The 18567-nt window shown below is 56.1% G+C and overlaps 1 protein-coding gene across 2 annotated transcripts in view; it reads right to left on the bottom strand.

The window, feature by feature from the left end:
* CDH22 (cadherin 22) overlaps positions 1 to 18567 on the bottom strand; it is a 77016-nt gene that overhangs the window by 37392 nt on the left and 21057 nt on the right. For both annotated transcript variants that reach the window (XM_068150148.1, XM_068150149.1), the window contains exons 2-3: positions 9535 to 10543; positions 4860 to 5154 (exon numbers count right to left, since the gene is read on the bottom strand). In XM_068150148.1, coding sequence (XP_068006249.1) covers positions 4860 to 5154; positions 9535 to 9759 — 520 coding nt within the window. In that variant the 5' untranslated portion in view covers positions 9760 to 10543. The remainder of the gene's footprint in view (positions 1 to 4859; positions 5155 to 9534; positions 10544 to 18567) is intronic.

The following is an 18567-nucleotide window of genomic DNA, read 5'->3' as shown; positions in this document are numbered from 1 at the left end:
CAGCCCTGCAGACTAGAAAGGCCCCTGAGGAGTGCTTTGTCATGCAAAGCCACACACCCTGGACTGATGCCAGAGTGCAGCACTCCCATCACAGGGCCCTGGCTGCTGGGAGGGCAGCTGAGATTTTATAAACAGCCTGGCTTACAGCTTTCATCCTGCCCCAACACATGCAGTGGCTGATGCACCCCAGAAGCAAGCAGGCAGGGCACCAGGGGGAAGAAAATAAACTAGAGGAGCTTAAAAATTACTGGAGCAGAATTGAGCTTCTTTTGCAATCTCAGGAACATCCTGACTTGGTAGAAAGCCAAATCCAACCCAGAGGAGATTCACTGCAGAGCCCTCACACCCTGCAGGACCAGCCTGAGGGAGCTGACCTGCCTAGGGTGGAATCACTCAAAAACACAGCTGTGGAAACATCCTTTGGGGTGGCTGGCCAGAGAAACCCATTGCACAAGGCCTCCCAGCCCATGGCCCCAAGCAGGCAAATGAGGTGTCTTGGGGAGCAAACCAAAGCATTAAGGGGGCAGAGCTTCCCTGAGGGGCTTAGCACATGCTGACAGGATGAGAGAGCACTGCAGGTGCTCAGGGCAGAGGCCTTGGAGGCTGCACCATGACCGACAGTGCTGCATGGAAGGGGTGGTCTCACTGAGGACCAGCAGGCAGGGGCCCAGCAAGTGCTTTGAGCACTTCCTACCCAGGAGAAGAGCTCACTGCCTGCAAGTCTTCTGGCTGCATGTTATTTTTCTCTGCTTCCAGCTGGGAGATTAAACAATTTCTCTCCACAATAATCACTTCTGCATTCAGCCAGCTTTGTGCCAGAGCCAGGGCTTGACCCCACGTTTCTGTCTGTGCAGCCAAATCGTCTCTAATCTGGACTTGGTGCTACACAGAGAAATAAGGAGAGCAGAAGGCACCCAGGGAAGAGTGATGTCCTGGTGGGAAGATGCATGTTTCCCAGCGTGTCCCTCACCCCAGGCTCTGCATGCTCCCCAAACAGCCCAGAGGTGAGCTCTGGGCTGCAACACCCACTCTGTGCGAGCAACAAGGTTGTCTTGCAGGAGACACTGTGCTGGATTTGTGCTCATGCCTGTGTGCAGCAGACCAGCGTTAAGCAGACCCCAGGGACTCCATCAAGGGACCAGATGCTAATTTTAGCATCTGTTATAAGCTGAAGCTCCTGCAGTTCCCAGGCTCCAAGCACAAACCTCTGCCCCTTTACAGATCCCAGATTCTGACCTTACCTTCCCAACCATCTTGCACCTGACAGTTTTGATCCATCAGATTGGAGCAGCAACCCACTTCCCTCTGCAGAGGTTTGCAGCCAGTCTGGATGAGCCCACGGAAGACAGACCCTGAAGTTCACTACACTCACAGAGACCAGCTGGAGAAATCCCCAAGCTGAAACTGGTTGCTGGCTGGGGGAGTATTAAGAGGAGCATGATGTGCTGTCCCTCCTCCTCCTCAGGCATCCACTTAGGCCACTGTCAAGACAAGACCCTGGAACAAGTGGCCTTTGGCCCACCCTCAGACTTCCATTTTCAAGCAGCACATTGCTGTCGCCACCAAAATGCTGCCCCAGCCCCAGGCCAGAGCAAGGGGCAGGTGTGCTGCAAACCCAGCTACTCTGTGAGCTTGTGCAGCTCTCTCTCATTTGTTATTCCCTCTTAGACACTGAGAAATCAAATGACTTTGCCTCCCAATTAGTACTCCTTCATTATGCAAATAATGTCCTTTGATCTGCTCCTGCTGTCACGGAGCGGATCTGACCGTATTTGTTTTATTCCTCTTTATGCCCCAGGAAGGTGCCCACTTCTGGGAGCTGGGACTGTGCTTTTGGCAGGGAATGAAGAGCTGCAGCTAATAGCTGCTGTGAGAGGAAAAGCCACCCACCCGGACAGCCCCAGGCGAGGTCTGGGAAGGCAGGAGCCTGAGAGGAGGAAGGAGGAAGTTGCCTTTCACTTCTCCGTCTGGGGCACAGAGCAGAGGCTGTCAAAGCAGCAGAGACAGGGAATGAACAGCTCCATGCCAAAGCAGCAGAGACAGGGAGTGAACAGCTCCATGCCAAAGCAGCAGAGACAGGGAGTGAACAGCTCCATGCCAAAGCAGCAGAGACAGGGAATGAACAGCTCCATGCCAGCCCCTTCCCTGGCAGAGAGCATAGCTGTACCCCCATGGAGCCAGGACCAGGCATATTCACCAGCAGATCCCTAGGCACTGATTTTGATGTATTCATGAGCAGCCCAAGCTCTCCTCAAGCTGCTCAGCCTTCCTGCCTCTGCTTGGCCAGCACAGAGGAGCATCTCCATCCACACTCAGGAAGGCAGCAAGCCATGATCTGCATTCACTCTCACATGAACACCTTCCAGGTCTAGGGGGGGATGACCTGTCCAGCTCAGAGACAGCAAACAGTGCTACCAGCCACAAAAAGAGCCATGGCCGCAGCTGCACCTGGCCTCCCTGCCACAAAAGGGGCACTCCCCCACAAGAAAGTCCTGAACTGTCCCAGGCAGCATCCCATGTCCTGCACCCTCAACCCTTCCTATAGTGGCTGGGGCTGAACCTCACATGACAGGTCCATGAGCCCCATCTCCCTCTGTGCCCACACCAGGACCACAGCGGAGGAGCAGGGCAGCTGCTGAGCCCCAGAGGGCTGAGACAAAAACTTCTCAGGCTTGCTTGTTTACACTTTCACAGGATGTGTTCACCCTGTCCCCCGTGCTGCCTGCACCTGAGCAAAGCCCTGGGAAGCCAAGGGAGAACAGAGAGGGAGCTGGGGACTTGCGGCAGCCACACGTGGGTCCCCTCCAGCTCTGCCTTCACCCCGTGAGGGCCCATGTGGCAGTACCACCTGAGGCTGCAGTGTGAGGCTCTCCCTGCGCTGTCAGCTGAGCCATCCGCAGGGTGAGGCTGCCACGGAGCAGCAGGCCATGGGCTCCCTGCGGTGGCCAGGCTGCAGCCTAGCTCCGAGGCTGCCACAAGCAGGCAGGCACCCGCCTGGGAAAAGAGCAGCAGGCTCTTGGCTCCAGCTCCCCTCCTGGGCGCGCAGCTCGGGAGCACAGCCCACGCCCTTCACAGCCCCGCTCTTTTAAAGTTCTGAGTGTTTTAATTTGCAGGAATCGCCTCCTTTCATGTTGTGAAACCATGTTTCTTTCTCCCTCTGATCTCCAAATCCGCATAGAAACTGTCTCCTTTGATATGCCTTGTTCCCATCAGCCTGATCAGGCGGCTCGTAATTGTCAGTGCTTTTCAAAGGAGCCGGGATCCTTGTCTAACGCTCAGAGTCGAGAATTCCTTCCTTTGTAAATGTTGCTCAAGCAAAATAAATTGATTTAACTCCCCTCTTCCCTTCGGGAACAGGATGCCTCCTACTCGGCTGCCCGTCTGCTCCTGCTCAGGAGCTCAGGGCTGCAGTTCAAAGGGTCACTCCGACTCGGGAAAGGATTGCACAGGTACATGGAAGAGGAAGGAGAGCCTGAGGTGCCTCGGCACAGCCTGTTCTGCATTCCACAGCAGACATCCAGGCAGCAGCAGCTCCTCTGGTGTGGGCAGCTCTGGCACATGTGTAGCTGCTGGAGGCCATGAAGCCTCCCAATATGCTGCACATCAACCACGGAGAGGCAGAGCTCTGTCCTGAGGCAGCACAGACGTAAGCACCATCCCCTGCGCTCGCCTCACAGGATGCATCTCCGCTGCAGGAGCACCTCTGGACCCAGTGGCTCGGCTCTCCTGCTCTGCTGACCGCCCCCCCCAGTGCTGCTCAGCCCTGCTCCCCAGCCCCAGGGGCTCCCCACCTCAGAGCTCACTGCCTTCTTGGCACTGTCACTCTCCCCCTTGCTGACTCAGTGCTGGGGACCTGCCTTATCTCTGATGCCAGTCAGTCTTTTGCAGGCTCTCTTCTACCTGCAGCCTTTTGGAGAGCAGTGATTGATGGCTCCCTGCCTGCAGCACACGCTGGCACACTCAGGCTGCTGCACACTCCGGCCAGGCAACGGAGAGAGCCCAACGTGGGTGGAAGCAGCGTGGCTCTGGGCAGTGACACAGGGCACTCACTCTGCCTGGGCTGTGCTCAGCAGCGTGGGCACCCTACCATCAGCCAGCAACAATACTGAGCCCATGTATCATCTCCCTGTACCAGAAGTATCACCCCCCTGTACCCCTCCTGCAAAGCTCACTGCCCTGCTCCAGCATCTTGGGGGATGGACTCACAGCTGTGCCGCTTGTCCCTGCCTAGCCCTCAGTGAGGCTGGGCACCAGTGACCCGAAGGATGTCTGGTAGCAAGGGGATGGGCAGGCTGACAGTAAGAAGGCAAAGTGACACTTCTGTCACAGGGCCCATGAATTCCCCAGTCTCAGCCAACAATTCCTGACAGCCAGTGAGAGGGGCTCAGCAGTGCAGTGTGGGGTTGCATGAGGGGATGCCTGGCCAGCCACAGGGCTCTGGAGCAGCAAAGCAGCACTGAGGCAGCCAGAGGAGGAGGACCACCACCACCAACTCTGCCTGATCTGAGCACCAGCAGCCACGAGCCCCTCAGCACTGCAAGGGCTTAGTCATCCCCTCCCCACCCCCCAGCATTTGTGAGCGAGGGGGCTGTGCAGAGCCAGGGTGAAGGCACAAGCAGGCAGCTGGCACCACCAGGAGCTGTCTTCAGGGCACGGCTTAGGGCTGAGCGCTCAGCACGGGCTGGCAATCAGCGCCGGGGATTTGTTCACTTGTTTTCCTTAAGCCACCTTATTTCCTTTTCCCTTTCGGCTCCCTAGCTACGCTCTCAGCTGGAATCCCTGGGATTTGCTTGCGGGTGGTGCTGCAGGGTGCGGCAGACCCAGGGTTTCCCAGCCCGGCGCCTCCCACCCAGACCTACCGACGGGGGAGAGCTCGGCCACGCTGCCGATGTAGGGCCCCTCGAGGAACCGCGGCTCGCTGTCGTTGATGTCCTGCACCTTGATGATGAACTCGGACTCGGGCTCCAGCAGCTGGTCCGTCTGCCGGTCGCGGGCCTGCGCCCGCAGCGTGTAGAAGGTTTTCTGCTCCCGGTCCAGGCGCTCGGTGGCGTGGATGTCCCCTGTGATCTCATCGATGAGGAAGATGGTCCCGGCGCCCTCCCCGGAGATCGTGTACTTGATGGAGCCGTCCCCCTCGTCCGAGTCCGAGTGGATCTGCCAGGGACAGAGGGAGAGGGTAGGAGCAGGCTGGGGCCATGCTTGTCCCCCGCCGCGGCTGGGATTGTCTGGGTGTGGAGCCCCTGCACAAGGTGCCCGTGGTCCCTGCATGCCACCCATCTGTTCCCTCTGCTGCTGCTGGAGCAGGGTGGCACAGAGCACTGCCAAACAATGCTTGTGCAGGGTGGAAGGCCCAATAAACCAGAACTTCAGCTCTGCCTGGGCCACCATATGCTCAGCAGATCACAAACGCCACCAGTACCCACCCACATCACCAACCAAGGGACAACCCCCACTGCTGTGAAGTTAGACAATGAGGGAAAGGGAAGGACAACTCAACAGCACTCCAGAAACAAACCCCCCACGACACACCCCAGGACCCTGGCAGTGTGGGATCACCCCCCTCCAAGCTGCAGAGCAGACCAGGGTGCAAAGGCAGCTCACCACCAGCATCTGTCCATCCATTTTCTGAGCAGCCCACGCTACAGAGTCCCTCAGCCTGTGAGCTCCCACACTCACTGCGCAGCTGGTGTGGGTTTACATGGCAAGGTAATTAGGGGTGGTCAGCCCAGCCCATCACATTCAGGGCCCCCACCTGAGCAAAGCCTGCAGGGGAAGGAGGCCAGTCAGGCCCCATGCTCAGGATGAGTAACACATGCTGGGGAAGATGCCTCTGCAGCCAATCTCCCCCTCATTTTCTAATTGAGACAATGTTTGAAATCAGGAAAAGAAAGGGTAAACAGCAGGTCCCCATGGACCAGGAGCTGACTGGAATCCAGGTCAGATGTCCAGAGATAATTTTATTGGTGGCATTAAACTGAGTTATGATGTTTCTACAATCCAGCCACTTATGGGAGATCTATTAACAGCAACTGGACAGGCAAAATGCATCTTGACAGAGAGCAGCATGGGCACCAATTGGGACAGCCCAGAACAGGACAGGCCCCAAGAAAGGTTTCATCAGCTGCTTTCATTAGCTTCCTGCAATTTCTGCTTAGAATCAGCAAAGTCATGTGTGTGTGTGTGTGTGTCCAAGAGGAAAAAAAAATAGGGGGAAAAAAAGGCCATCCATTAATGGGCTAATGAAATATGAAAATGTTTATGGGCCATTCAATCTTCCAAACTGCACTTCTATAATCCACCTTGCAGACATACAGCTCCACCAGCAAGAATTTATACCACAGCTGCCTCTTTTTTTATGCTGGCTTCATTATATTTGTCTTGTTGGATACAGTTTATATCTTTATTTCATGGGTGAGGGGCCCATGCCTCAGACAATTCGATGCATTTTACACAGCGTTCACAGATTACTGCCCGAGTGGAAACATCTCCCAAGGCTTGCCTGAGGAGGAGGCCTTCACTCAGCCAGCAAACAGGGCTACGAGCCCAGCAGTGCTTGGTTGGCTTCACCACCGACCTGCTGGGGCAGCACCCCTTGGAAAATGCCTGCAGGGATGCTCTGCAGGACAGACTGAGAGGGCTGGGGCTGTTCAGTCTGGAGAAGAGAAGGCTTCAAGGAGAACTGATTGTGGCCTTTCAGTATCTGAAGGGGACTACAAGAAAGCTGAAGAGGGACTTTTGAGGGTGTCAGGGAGTGATAGGACTGGGGGGAATGGAACAAAACTAGAAATGGGTAGATTCAGATTGGATGCTAGGAAGAAATTCTTCCCCAGGAGGGTGGTGAGAGCCTGGCACAGGTTGCCCAGGGAGGTGGTGGAAGTCTCATCCCTGGAGGTTTTTGCAGCCAGGCTGGATGTGGCTGTGAGCATCCTGCTGTAGTGTGAGGTGTGAGGGGTTGGAACTGGCTGATCCTTGAGGTCCCTTCCAACCCTAACAATTCTCTGATCCTCCCCTGATGATGCTGCCCCAGCCCTCCCCGCTGGCTGCTGCAGAGCTCACTGCCCCCTCCGCTTCCTGATCCTCTCCCCAAGGTTCACTGCTTTAGAGCTCAGCCCTTTCAGCATGAAGAGGTGCAGCTGGTTTGCACAGTGCAGGTAACAGAAACTTGAGTTGTTCTGCTGAACACCTGGCTCATGATTAATAATTAGGGCAGAGATAAACCACCAAGCACCTCTTCTCAGCGTCACGCTGCGCTCTCAGAACATCCTCTTCACAGATTTGCTCATTGCTGATGGCTTGGAGCAGACACCAGCATCCCTGCAACTGGAATGCTAGGAAGAAAAATGGAGCCTGGGCTCAAGGGGCTGTAGAGCCTGATTTACAAGGGAAGATTAGAAGAGCTAAATCTGTGCTGCTTGGCTAAACAACAACTCATGGGGGAGGGCTGGATGACAAACTACAGACACTGGAGGGGAGATGCCACAGGCTCAGGCCACATCCCAGGGATGCTCTCTCCTGCCTTGCCTCTTCCTGCCACCACAGTGGTGTGGTGGTGAGAGCAAGTTCAGTTCTCCCTCCCCCTGGAGGGTCCCTGGAGCACCGCTGTCACCACTGGGCACAGCAGGAGAGCAAAGATGGGCAGGGCTGGCACGGCACAGACCCACGCCAGCCTCACTCTACCTCCCCCAGCTCCCCCCATCCGCAGAGGAGCAGAGGGGCCCCGCGGCTCTGCTCCTCCAGCCAAGGACAAGGGTGTCCCCAGCAGCCAGAGCCACCCAGAGGATGGACCAAAAGCTGATCTGCTCAGTTAATCAGGAAAAGCCTTTCCTTGTCCTAAAAGGGCTACCACCAGCAATTTTACAAAGCCATTAATTACTTGCCAACAATGAAATCGAAATTAAATGTGAGCAGAAGTGCACATTCCTCGTTAGAAGTGATTAAACAAAGCCCAGATACACACACACACACACACAAAGCACTCTGGGGCTGGAAAAGAAAGAAAAGCAAATGAAAACTAGCCCCCCCTGCCCCCCCCCATGAAGGCACACTCTGTTTGCTCCAACTCACAAAGCTAGACTTCATCAATTTTCTTTAAATATTAGCAACTTAATTAAATCTGCTCTTCCCCCCCCCCCTTTAATCCCCTCCTCTATCTAAAATAGATCTGTCCACATGCAGAAGTTTGTTACTAGTGCTGACCCCATAATTCTATTTAAAAAGAAAAAAACTACCCAAGAAATCCACATCAAACTGACAGCAGCCTCAGGGGAAATTACAGTTCAGAAGGAGGATTAACTGGAGAACCCAGATTTCATGGAAGCTCTCTCAGCCCCCTCGGAAGGCTCACGGAGGTGTGCAGGAGGCGTCCGTGGAGGGCCAGCCCCGGCCGCACGGCAGGGAACTGCGGCTGCCCGGGAGGGAAGGCTCACGGATCCCCCCCCCCCCCGCCCCAGGCTGTGCCAGGGGGGCTGACACCCTGCCCTGGGAAGCCAGGGGGTCACCCCAGCCCTGGCTGCTCCAGGCAGATACCCCAGGGCACCCCAGCTTCTCCCAGCCCCAGGGAAAAGCCCAGCCCTGGGCTGCCCGCAGCCCTCCGAGGCGCTGTTCATGGGATGGCTTTCAGCGCAGGCTGGCTGCTTGTGTGGAGCAGGGTGGGTGGTGCAGTGAATGATGTGGAAAGGGGCTGTAAAATGGGTTAGTTGTAGGTTCTTGAGTTCATTTTGGAGACAAGGTGGTTGCTAGGCTACCCCTGGAGTTTGACAGGGCCTGATGCTTCCAGTGGCTTCCCAAGGGAGCTGTGAATTAGCTGTAACTGCACTGAGCACGGTGGCGGCGAAGTGCAGCTTCGAGTGTCTGCTGAAACGGACACAAATCACCACTGAAATCCCAGCTGGACCCTAGCCAAGAAGCCCATTTTCCAGCCTTCTCCAGACTCATGACCAGAAAGGCAAGGCCATGAGACAGCCCTGCTGCAGGAGCTCTTGGGCATTTTCCTTTGAGGACAGCCCATGCCCCACCGGTGCAGCTCTAGCTGCCTTGCACAACACTCCTCTGGCTGGTCTCTGGCTGCCTTCAGCACTGCACAAATAACACAGCTGGGAACCACAAGGCAGCTTCTCCACAGCTCCCAGGAAAGGACAGAGCCCAACAACCCCATGGTAAAGTGCTTGTTCAACCTCAGAACACCAGGAGTGGTGCCTGATCTGCACATCAGTACCAGCACAGCAGATCCTCCTAGGGATGGCACAGAGCCTTCCTCACCTCCTCCAGCACACCCAGAGCTGCACCCCTGCTTACACCCACCCCAAACACCATGGGCACCAAGAGCACAACTGGAAGAACACAGACAGGAGTTATGGTGTGCACCTGCCCTGCAGTCCCTGGCAGCATATTGATGTTCCCAGCAGGGCTCCTGCCACCCCAGACTCTACCCCGGTGCTCAGGAGCAATCTTCATGCAGGTCCTCTCTCTCTCCACCCCCCAGCCTCGGCTGTGCTGCTGGCTGGCTCAGCCCCACGGGGCACAGCGTGGCCTTACCTTCCCCACATAGAGTGGCTCGGTGCCTGTGTACTCCTCCACCACAAAGAACTGATTCCAGACCCAGCCACGCTTCACTCGCCCGCCGGCCAGCAGCGCAGGGTCCCCTGGCTGCCCCAGGCCAGGGCCCTCCACTGCAGTGTGCGTGGCCCAGGTGCCCAGCTCCTGGATGGCACAGAGCAGCAGCAGCATGGTCCGTGAGAAGCCCTGCAGACCCTTTGCCATCGTTCTCTAGGAGGCTGCATGAGCAGTAGCTGTTGGACAGGCAACCAGCATCCTCTAGGAGAAGAGAAGGGGAAAGTCCACAGCAGCAGCAGCAGCAGCGTGGGGCTCAGCAGCCAGTGCAGAGCAGCTCCATCCCTGCTGCATGCTGTCCTCTGCAGTCCCAGTGGGCTGGAGTCACATCTGTGCCAACAGGCATCCCGGGCCACCCGCTCTCGGCGCAGGAGTGATCGGTGCTGCTGCCTCACAGGCTGCTCCTGGCTCTCCAGAGAAGAGTCTGGCAGCTGGCATTTGTCCCTGGGGCAGAGCCACACAGGTCCCAGCTCAGCTGCCACAGGTCTGGCCAGGGAGAGGGGTCACAGCAGGGAGTAGAGTCTCACCAGGGAGCAAAGTCACAGCAGGGAGCAGGGTCACGCACAGCCTGCTGCCCACCTCGGCGGCAGCCCCACAGTGGGGCACAGGGCACGGGCACCCACAGCTGGCACCCACAGCTGGCACCCACAGCGAGCAAAGAGAAACTTCCACCGATGGTTTCAGAGGAGGTAAGAGGAGGAGCTGCTGTGGCCAACGTCTGCCTGTCCTGTGGTGGCCCTGGGCTTCGGTGTGAGAGGTCTGGCAGCGCAGGGCCCTGTGCCACACGTGTGGTTCACATTTGTAACTCCCATCTGCAGGGGGATGAGGTCTCAGCAGCTGACGAAGGGTTCTGTGCCCAGCTGATGCTGGCCGCTTCCATCCTGTGCTGGCTCAGGCAGGGAGGAGCAGGGCAGCTGGCAGCATCTCCAGGAGCCTGCAAAAGGTGAGGGTGTCAGTGCCAGTGTGACAGCAGAGCTCTGTGCCCCCCTGCACCACCCATGCAACCTGGGTCAGTACCTCCCACCCTGCCCGGCCCCAGGTGCCTCGCAGCAGAGCCCAACCCCACAGCTCCTGCCAGAGCAGGCACCCTAGAAAGGAGGGCAGCAAGCTGCAGAGCTCTCACCACAATGGACATTTGCTCCAGCAGGAGCTCTGAGACCCAGATGCTTTAGTGCTGAGGTACCAGCTCACCACACTGCCGCTGCTGCTGGTGGGAGATGTGCAGGTAGCATCCCCAGCACTGCACAGCTGCTGCTGCCTGCACAGGGCCAGGCCACACCAGTCCTGCCTGTGCCAGCAGCTGACAGGGAGAGCTGCTGGCTGTCCAGCTTCTGCTGCTAGCCTTCCCAGCTGAAATTTTCCTGGCATCTCAGTTCTACAGCCATGGGCTAGGAGAAAAGCTTTTGCTCAAGGACTCACCACCCAGGTGCCTTTAAAGCTAACCAATAAGAAAGGGCTTTGGAGAAAGCTTCAAGCCACCCACAAGGCACTAAGGGTAAAGAGATGAGACCTGTGGCCAAGGGCAGGTTGCACTCAGGGAGCATCTGGGAGCAGCATCCACATCTCCCTGCACCAACACTGTGAGCTTCCACCAGAGCTCTTCCAGGACCCTCAGGCAGAGCCACTCATGAACCCAGCACACCTTCATCTGTTTGCAGAAACAGTCTCCTCTCATCTGTTCTAACTAGGAGGGGGAAGGAGGATGATCCTGAACTAGAAATTCATCTGCCCCCTACAGAAAGGGAGCTGGACTGTGCTCCACACAGCCCCCTGTGAGGTTGCTAAACAGCCTCAGCTGCTCAGAGCAGGGGCAGCTCAGGAACACTTCCATATTGTGTCCAGACCAAGAGGGCAGCTTCCCAAAGCACCCAGCCAGCTGCACTGCCACTCCTGCCCCTGCCTGTCTGCACAAGCACTGACTAAGCAACGTGGGGCATCAGTGCCAGGCCTGGCTCCATGCTGCCTGGCCACGTTTCCAGGGTGGATGTCATGCCACCTGCACAACCTCTTCACACACAGCAGCTGCTCTGTGCCATGCACAGCTGAGCACTCACACACTGCTGCCCTCCTGTCCCTCAGTGGCACCTGGAGGTTTCCCCTCCATGTCCACCTGCCACATTCCACAGACACACAGACAGACACACAGACAGACACACAGACAGACATCAGCTGTCATGTGTGCAAGCCTTGTGCCCTCCATGCAGGCTCTCCGCTGTGTTCATGTGGCAGCAGTCACAGTGCAGCAGCACCAGCACTGGCACCTTCCCAGCCCTCTGCCCTGCCAGGCTCTTTGGTCAGACATCTGGGCACCAGCCACCTCAGGGTGCTGCTGGCAGTGCTGTGACTCTCTTGCAGTCAGGCCTCCCCATGCAGAAACCATTCCTGCCACGGCTTTGCCACTCTTGCCAGTCTGGTGAGACCATAGCTATCATCAAGCATATCTGACACCAGAGGCTACGTGTACCTGGGGGAGCGAGGTGGCTGCAGATGGGGGTTGGAATGAGAGGCTCCTTCCCACTCATCTCACAGGGTAAAGCAACTTCATCAATCAAGGTCCTCGCTTTGGAGCGAGAGAACTGAGGCTGCCTCAGCTCCAGCAAACTCCAGCGCAAGACACCCACGGCGACAAGCACAGCACACCTACAAACCTGGCTTGAACACTTCAGAGTGAAAGCCTAGGCTGAAATTGGAGCTAGAGACTAATTGCTCTCATTCTCCCACCTCCTTCACAGCTGCTCATTGCTGCAGACCTTGCTCTGAGTGCCAGGGAAGCCTCTTCAGGCTGCTTTAGACCCAAGGTACCTGCAGCAGGAAGTTAGTGCCCGCTTCTAGTCTGGGCTGTGCACGGCTTGCTTGTCCTGTTACACCAGCAAACACTGCCAAAGCTGCAGGTGTGAGACGTGCTGCAGCTCCCCCAGCACCTGCCTTGCTTCTCACTGCTCTCTTGTCCTCCCTCTCGATACTTGAAGGTGTCCAGAGAAGGGCAATGAGGCTGGGGAGGGGTCTGGAGCACAGCCCTGGGAGGAGAGGCTGAGGGAGCTGGGGTTGCTTAGCCTGGAGAAGAGGAGGCCCAGGGGAGACCTTCTTGCTCTTTACAACTCCCTGAAGGGAGGCTGTAGCCAGGTGGGGGTTGGGCTCTTCTCCCAGGCAAGCAGCACCAGAACAAGAGGACACAGTCTCAAGCTGTGCTGGGGGAGGTTTGGGCTGGAGGTGAGGAGCAAGTTCTTCCCAGAAAGAGTAATTGGTCATTGGATTGTGCTGCCCAGGGAGGTGGTGGAGTCACTGTCCCTGGAGGTGTTCAAGAGAGGATTGGATGTGGCACTTGGAGCCATGGTTTGGTTGTCATGAGTTATGAGATAATAGGTTGGACTTGATGATCTCTGAGGCTTTTTCCAACCTGATTGATTCTATGATTCTATGGTTCTATAACCTCCCCACTTCAGTGTCAGTGATCTCATGCTGCCTTGGTCTTAGCCTCAAAATGATGCTGTGCTGCCACAGGATGAGATGTCCTTGGCCTCATACATCCTGTAAAGAGGGGCCACATGCCTGCCCCTGTGAGGACTGAGAGGTTTCCAGGGACAAAATTGCCAGGAGGATTAAAATGTGTAGGGAAGAAGAGTGAGCAGCAGCAGTTGCTGCCTGCCCGGTGCTTTATTTACCCAACTGAGCCTGAGCTGACCTTGAATTCTGGGCAGCAAGCTGAGGGAAGTTGCTTTGAACTCTTCTGGCTCAGCTGAACACCCACTTGTTATTCTCTGTGGGAATTTGGGGAGATTTTCAGCAGAAGTGGAAAGCTGCAGACAGAAAAGAGGGGGAAAAAAAAAGGTGTGAACACCTTCAATCTTCCACTTCATCACTCAGGGCTGGAGGATAAATCAGGCACCTGCCAAACCTCTGTTGACAAGAACCCAGTTTCCTCCACATCTGTCAAAGTCTGGTTGGGATTTTTAGCCTCCTTTTATAGCTCCTATCCAGATGCCCCCTGCTCTCTGGGCTTTCAGCTCTGGTTCTGCCAGCCCTGCCCTGGGCTGTCTGGGGCTTGCTGCTTTCCTTTCTTGTCACTTCTGCTGGTTTCTGGGGCCCAAAGCAGTGGCAGCAGGAGGCAAGGAGGAGAGATGTTGGTTCCTGGACTGTGCCACGGGGATCAGCTGTGGTGCTGGTGGTTTGTGGGGGTTCTCTGCCCTGCTGTGTGCAGCATTTCTGGCTCCCAGTGAGACAGCAGGGCACAGATGCAAGGCTGTTGGTAATGCAACTTCTGCCTTTCAGATGCAGCTATCTGTCCCAGTCCTAAAACCAAAGACCTGCTCTGAGCAAGGGAGCTTCCCTCCACAGCCTGAGGCACTCAGCCCACCCCAGCAGCTGTGACAGAGATGCTGCAATGGCTACAGATGGCTTCCCCATAGCCACCACACCTCACCCTTGGTCTGGGGGGGAGGAGGGGGGCAAAGGTCTCTGTTGCTCTCTGCTGGGGATGCCAAGTCCGTGGCAAGGATGTGCAGGAAGCCTGGTGGCTGGATCAGTGTCCCTTGCTGCAGGCAGGCATGGGAGGAGCAGCAATGTCACCCTGTCCTCTTGCCCAGCAGCAGACAGTCTCCTTTGTGTGCTGGTTTTTAGCTTCAGCTGGGTGTTAATGCCAGTTTGGCACTACCTTGCAGCTGCTGTTTGGCCAGCCCCCTGGCTCAGGCTAGCTCTTCAGAAGTTTCTTACAATAACCTTCCCCAAGATAATCTCCTGCCATTTATGGATTTGGCTTCCTACCTGGGGTCCCTTGTCATTCCCTGCCAAGTAATTTCTGGATGAGTTTTCATTCCCTTTCAGTTTTTAGATCAGATTTGGGCTCTTGGCACTGGGGCCTCTCTCTTTCGTTTGCCTGGGGTATTTGTGTCTCATTTTTTGTCCCCCCTCAGCTGCTGAGATCTCTGATTCTGCTGCCCTCTCTTAATGATGCTGCTCACAAGCCCTTGAGATCCGAGGTGTTTCCTTCCTCTGCTGAAGCAGTTGGTGGGTCCCAGCACAGGTGGTGCTTAGAGTGCAGCTTCCATGTGCCAAGGCTGTGCCTTAGGTCTGAGTGCTGAGTGCCCTGGATTGCTTTTCAGCACTTCAGGCAGTCAGGGTCACGGCAAGGAGTGACTCACCTGGGATCCCTTCATCACCCCTTGGAAGCAGCCCCCTCTCTCCCATTGGGTCAGAGATGGAAGCACTCCTGATGCATGGGGCAGGGTGGGGTGGCAGCAGGAGCCTGCACTGCAGGGGGTGTGCTGTGTGTCTGTCTGTCCAGCTGTGCCAGTGCTTGCTGGGTGTGCCCCAAGCTGCTGCTTACCCAGGCTGGAGCACTGCATGGAATCACCAGAGAGGGGTGAAGAGGTCAGAGCCTGCTGGTTGTGGGCCAGGTCTCCAAGGCTTCTGCCTCTGGAGCTGACAGGTTTGTGAGGCTAGGGAGTCCTCCCCTCGGGGAAGCAGGAGGGCAACCTCTGCTGCTGCTGCTTGTTTCAAGCAGTGCTGAGTGTTCTGCACATACCTGCAGTGCAAGCAGGATGCTGAGGGGAGCAGTGAGAATGTCCAAGGAGCAGGAGGGACTGGATGGGGCTAGGCAGGGCTGCTGTGCAAGGGATGCACCACACAGGCACTTGGGGTCCCTCTGCTGAATGGCAGGAGGGGACCTGATGTGCACAAGGGCTTGGAGGGCGAGAGGAAAGGGAAATCCTAAGTGGCATAGCAGAGCAGTGGCTGCTGTCTCTGGGGCCAAGCAGGCCTCAAGCAGGGCAGGGTTAGGGTTAGGGTTAGGGCTGAGTGCTGGATGCCCTGGCCACAGGCAGCAATCCTCTCTGGGGCTGTGCTCTCTCCTTTCCACCTGACTGGTCTCCTCGGCACTTAGAGGCAGGGCTTTTGCACGCTCAGCTAGGACAGAGCTTTGTCACAGAGGCTGATTGCCCTGCTTGGTTAGAGCCTCCTGAGAGCCGTGGTCAGTTGGCTCCTTGTCCAGGGATGCTGTAGATGTGTGCTGCCTGTGCCGGTGCAGCTTGCTGTGACCACCAGCTGCCCCCTCACCTGCAGCCACGCCGGGCGCAGAGCTCCTTCCCGACTCGGGGGTGGCTTCTCCCAGGCCCAGACGGGGGGGAAATCTCGTCTGTATGTATGCAGCTGCCTTTGCTCCTGCCTCCTCTGTTTTTAAAAGCAAATTAAAAGTATTGTGTTCACGTAGACAAGGCATGAAAATTCCATATTTGGGAGAGAATCGCTGCAGAGCGAGACCGTTATGGCTGTGAAACCTCTTCCCCAAGGCAGCCTTTGAGATTTCCCTTGCAATTAAAATGCCTTTGAAACTTGGACCAAAGAAGATTTGGAGGAGGGGAAGAAGAAGAAAAAAAAAACAACAACCAAACCCAAAGTCTCCTGAACTTTGAGAATACCTTAATGCATTTCGTTTTGCCTTCTCCAAAATGTGTTTGTCTGAGAGCTTTACCTCACTCTGGGCCTCCCCAGTGGTGGCTGGTGGCAGAAAATAACTGAGCAGGAGAAGTCAGAAGGTTGTGGCTGGCTCCTCCTCTAACAGCTGCTGCACTCTTCCCTCACAGAATCACCAAGGTTGGAAGAGACCTCAAAGATCATCAGGTCCAACCCATCAGCACAGACCTCCTGACTAAACCATGGCCCCAAGTGCCACATCCAGCCCCCTCTGGAACACCTCCAGGGATGGGGACTCCACCACCTCCCTGGGCAGCACATTCCAATGGCTAACAACTCTCTCAGGGAAGAACTTTCTCCTCACCTCCAGCCTAAACTCCCCCTGGCGCAGCTTGAGACTGTGTCCTCTTGTTCTGGTGCTCTCAAGGCAGCATCAAAGGCCACGAGAATTAAACTTAGAGCAACTTAAAAGGGAAAAAAAGAGGGAGAAAATGGATGTTTAGTCAGACAGCATTGTGTAGGTAGATATTGCTGGGGGTAGTGGTTGACAGCTGGCTGAACATGAGCCAGCAGTGTGCCCAGGGGGCCAAGAAGGCCAATGGCATCCTGGCCTGTATCAGAAACAGTGTGGCCAGCAGAAACAGTGTCCTGTGCTCAGCACTGGTTAGGCCACACCTTGAGTCCTGTGTCCAGTTCTAGCTCCTTAATTTAAGAAGGACATTGAGACACTTGAACATGTCCAGAGAAGGGCAATGAGGCTGGGGAGGGGTCTGGAGCACAGCCCTGTGAGGAGAGGCTGAGGGAGCTGGGGTTGCTTAGCCTGGAGAAGAGGAGGCTCAGGGGAGACCTTCTTGCTCTCTACAGCTACCTGAAGGGAGTTTGTAGCCAGGTAGGGATTGGTCTCTTCTCCCAGGCAAGCAGCACCAGAACAAGAGGACACAGTCTCAAGCTGTGCCAGGGGATGTTGGATGATGGAGGTGAGGAGAAAGTTCTTCCCAGCAAGAGAAATTGGCCATTGGAATGTGCTGCCCAGGGAGGTGGTGGAGTCCCTGTTCCTGGAGGTGTTCAAGAGAGGATTGGATGGGGCACTTGGGGCCATGGTTTAGTTGTCAGGAGGTGTTGGGTGATAGCTTGGACTTGATGATCTCTGAGGTCTTTTCCAACCTTATTGATTCTATGATTCTGATTCTGTGGTTCTATGAACTTGACCTGGACTCTGTGCAAGGTCACCCAAGAAGAAAACAGAGGAAGAAGTCCCTGGCTGGGGAGGAAACAGAGGAAGCCCAGAGAGATACTTCCAGGACAAGCATGCCTGAACTTTTCCTGAGTACAATGAGCCTTCTGCACAGCTCTCAGCTGGGGCTGGGGTGACATTAGGGAGAGATCCTGATTGCTATCATCTTCTGCCTGCCCCCTGTGCTCTGTGGCAGGGCTGAAGACTTGCTGAAAGGCAGATTGCTATCAAATGTTGCTTTGCACAGGGCAGAGCTGCTCTTGGGGGATTTCATCCATTAACTGTGCTTACACAAGACTGTCACTGCCTAAGTAAATAATAAAAGCAATTTAAATATCCTCTTTCAGAAGCCTCTGCAGATTTGAATCCCCTGGCCCCTTCCCTCCAGCCTTTGTGCCTGCAGAGCTGCTGTGTGCCTTCCAGAGCAGCCTCTCTAAGCCACCTCTCACTTGCCTGGCAAGATGTGCTGAGATGCTGCAGAGGACAGGGGATCAGAGTGTGTGCCTTCTGCAGGCTCTACCTCAGCAGAGGGCTGCTGTGGGGGTTCCAGAGCTTGCAGTGCCCCAGACCTGTCTAGCTTGCAGCTGCTCTCTGTGGCACCACAGGACTCTGACATTGTCCCTCTTGACTTTTCTCTGAACATTTGGCCTTTAAAAGCCACATCACTGCTGGGCCCTGCTGGGCAGTAAGGACTTGCAGTGCAGCTGGATGTGAGGAAGAAGTTGTTGCCCAGGAGGGTGGTGAGAGCCTGGCACAGGTTGCCCAGGGAGGTGGTGGAAGCCTCCTGCCTGGAGGTGTTTGCAGCCAGGCTGGAGGTGGCTGTGAGCAACCTGCTGTGGTGTGAGGTGTCCCTGCCCATGGCAGGGGGGTTGGAACTGGCTGAGCCTTGAGGTCCCTTCCAACCCTGACAGTTCTGTGATTGTATGAACTGTCCTGGTGTGAGGGCACATCCCACACCATGCTCTCACCTTAGCAATGCATACTGACATCTTCCACTTATCCTTGGTGGCTGTGGGTGCTGCAGTGGGCAGAGGGAATGGGGGCAGCAGCCAGGCTGTGGTGCTGGTCCCTAGTTAAAGTCTGCAGAGCATTCCCTGTAGGGCTGAGTGCTGGATGCCCTGATTCTCCCACTGCCCAGCCCAAAGGGGTGATAGTAAAGTGCCTCCTGGGTGCTAGCAAGGAGCTGTGAGGAGCTAAGGGGATACAGGTGGGTGCTTGGCCATGGTGCCTTGGTCCAAGGTGCAGGAGCATTGCCAGAGGCAGGGTGGGATGTGGGATGCACTTGCCCTGTGGCCTAGCCTGGAGTTTCTTGTCTG

Source organism: Melanerpes formicivorus, unplaced genomic scaffold, assembly GCF_026170545.1.
Source record: "Melanerpes formicivorus ecotype bairdi unplaced genomic scaffold, bMelFor1.0.p_v2 SCAF_19, whole genome shotgun sequence".
In the NCBI taxonomy this organism is placed as follows: Eukaryota; Metazoa; Chordata; class Aves; order Piciformes; family Picidae; genus Melanerpes; species Melanerpes formicivorus.
Note: the sequence above shows the minus strand (reverse complement) of the source record. Positions and strands in the feature narration are given on the sequence as shown.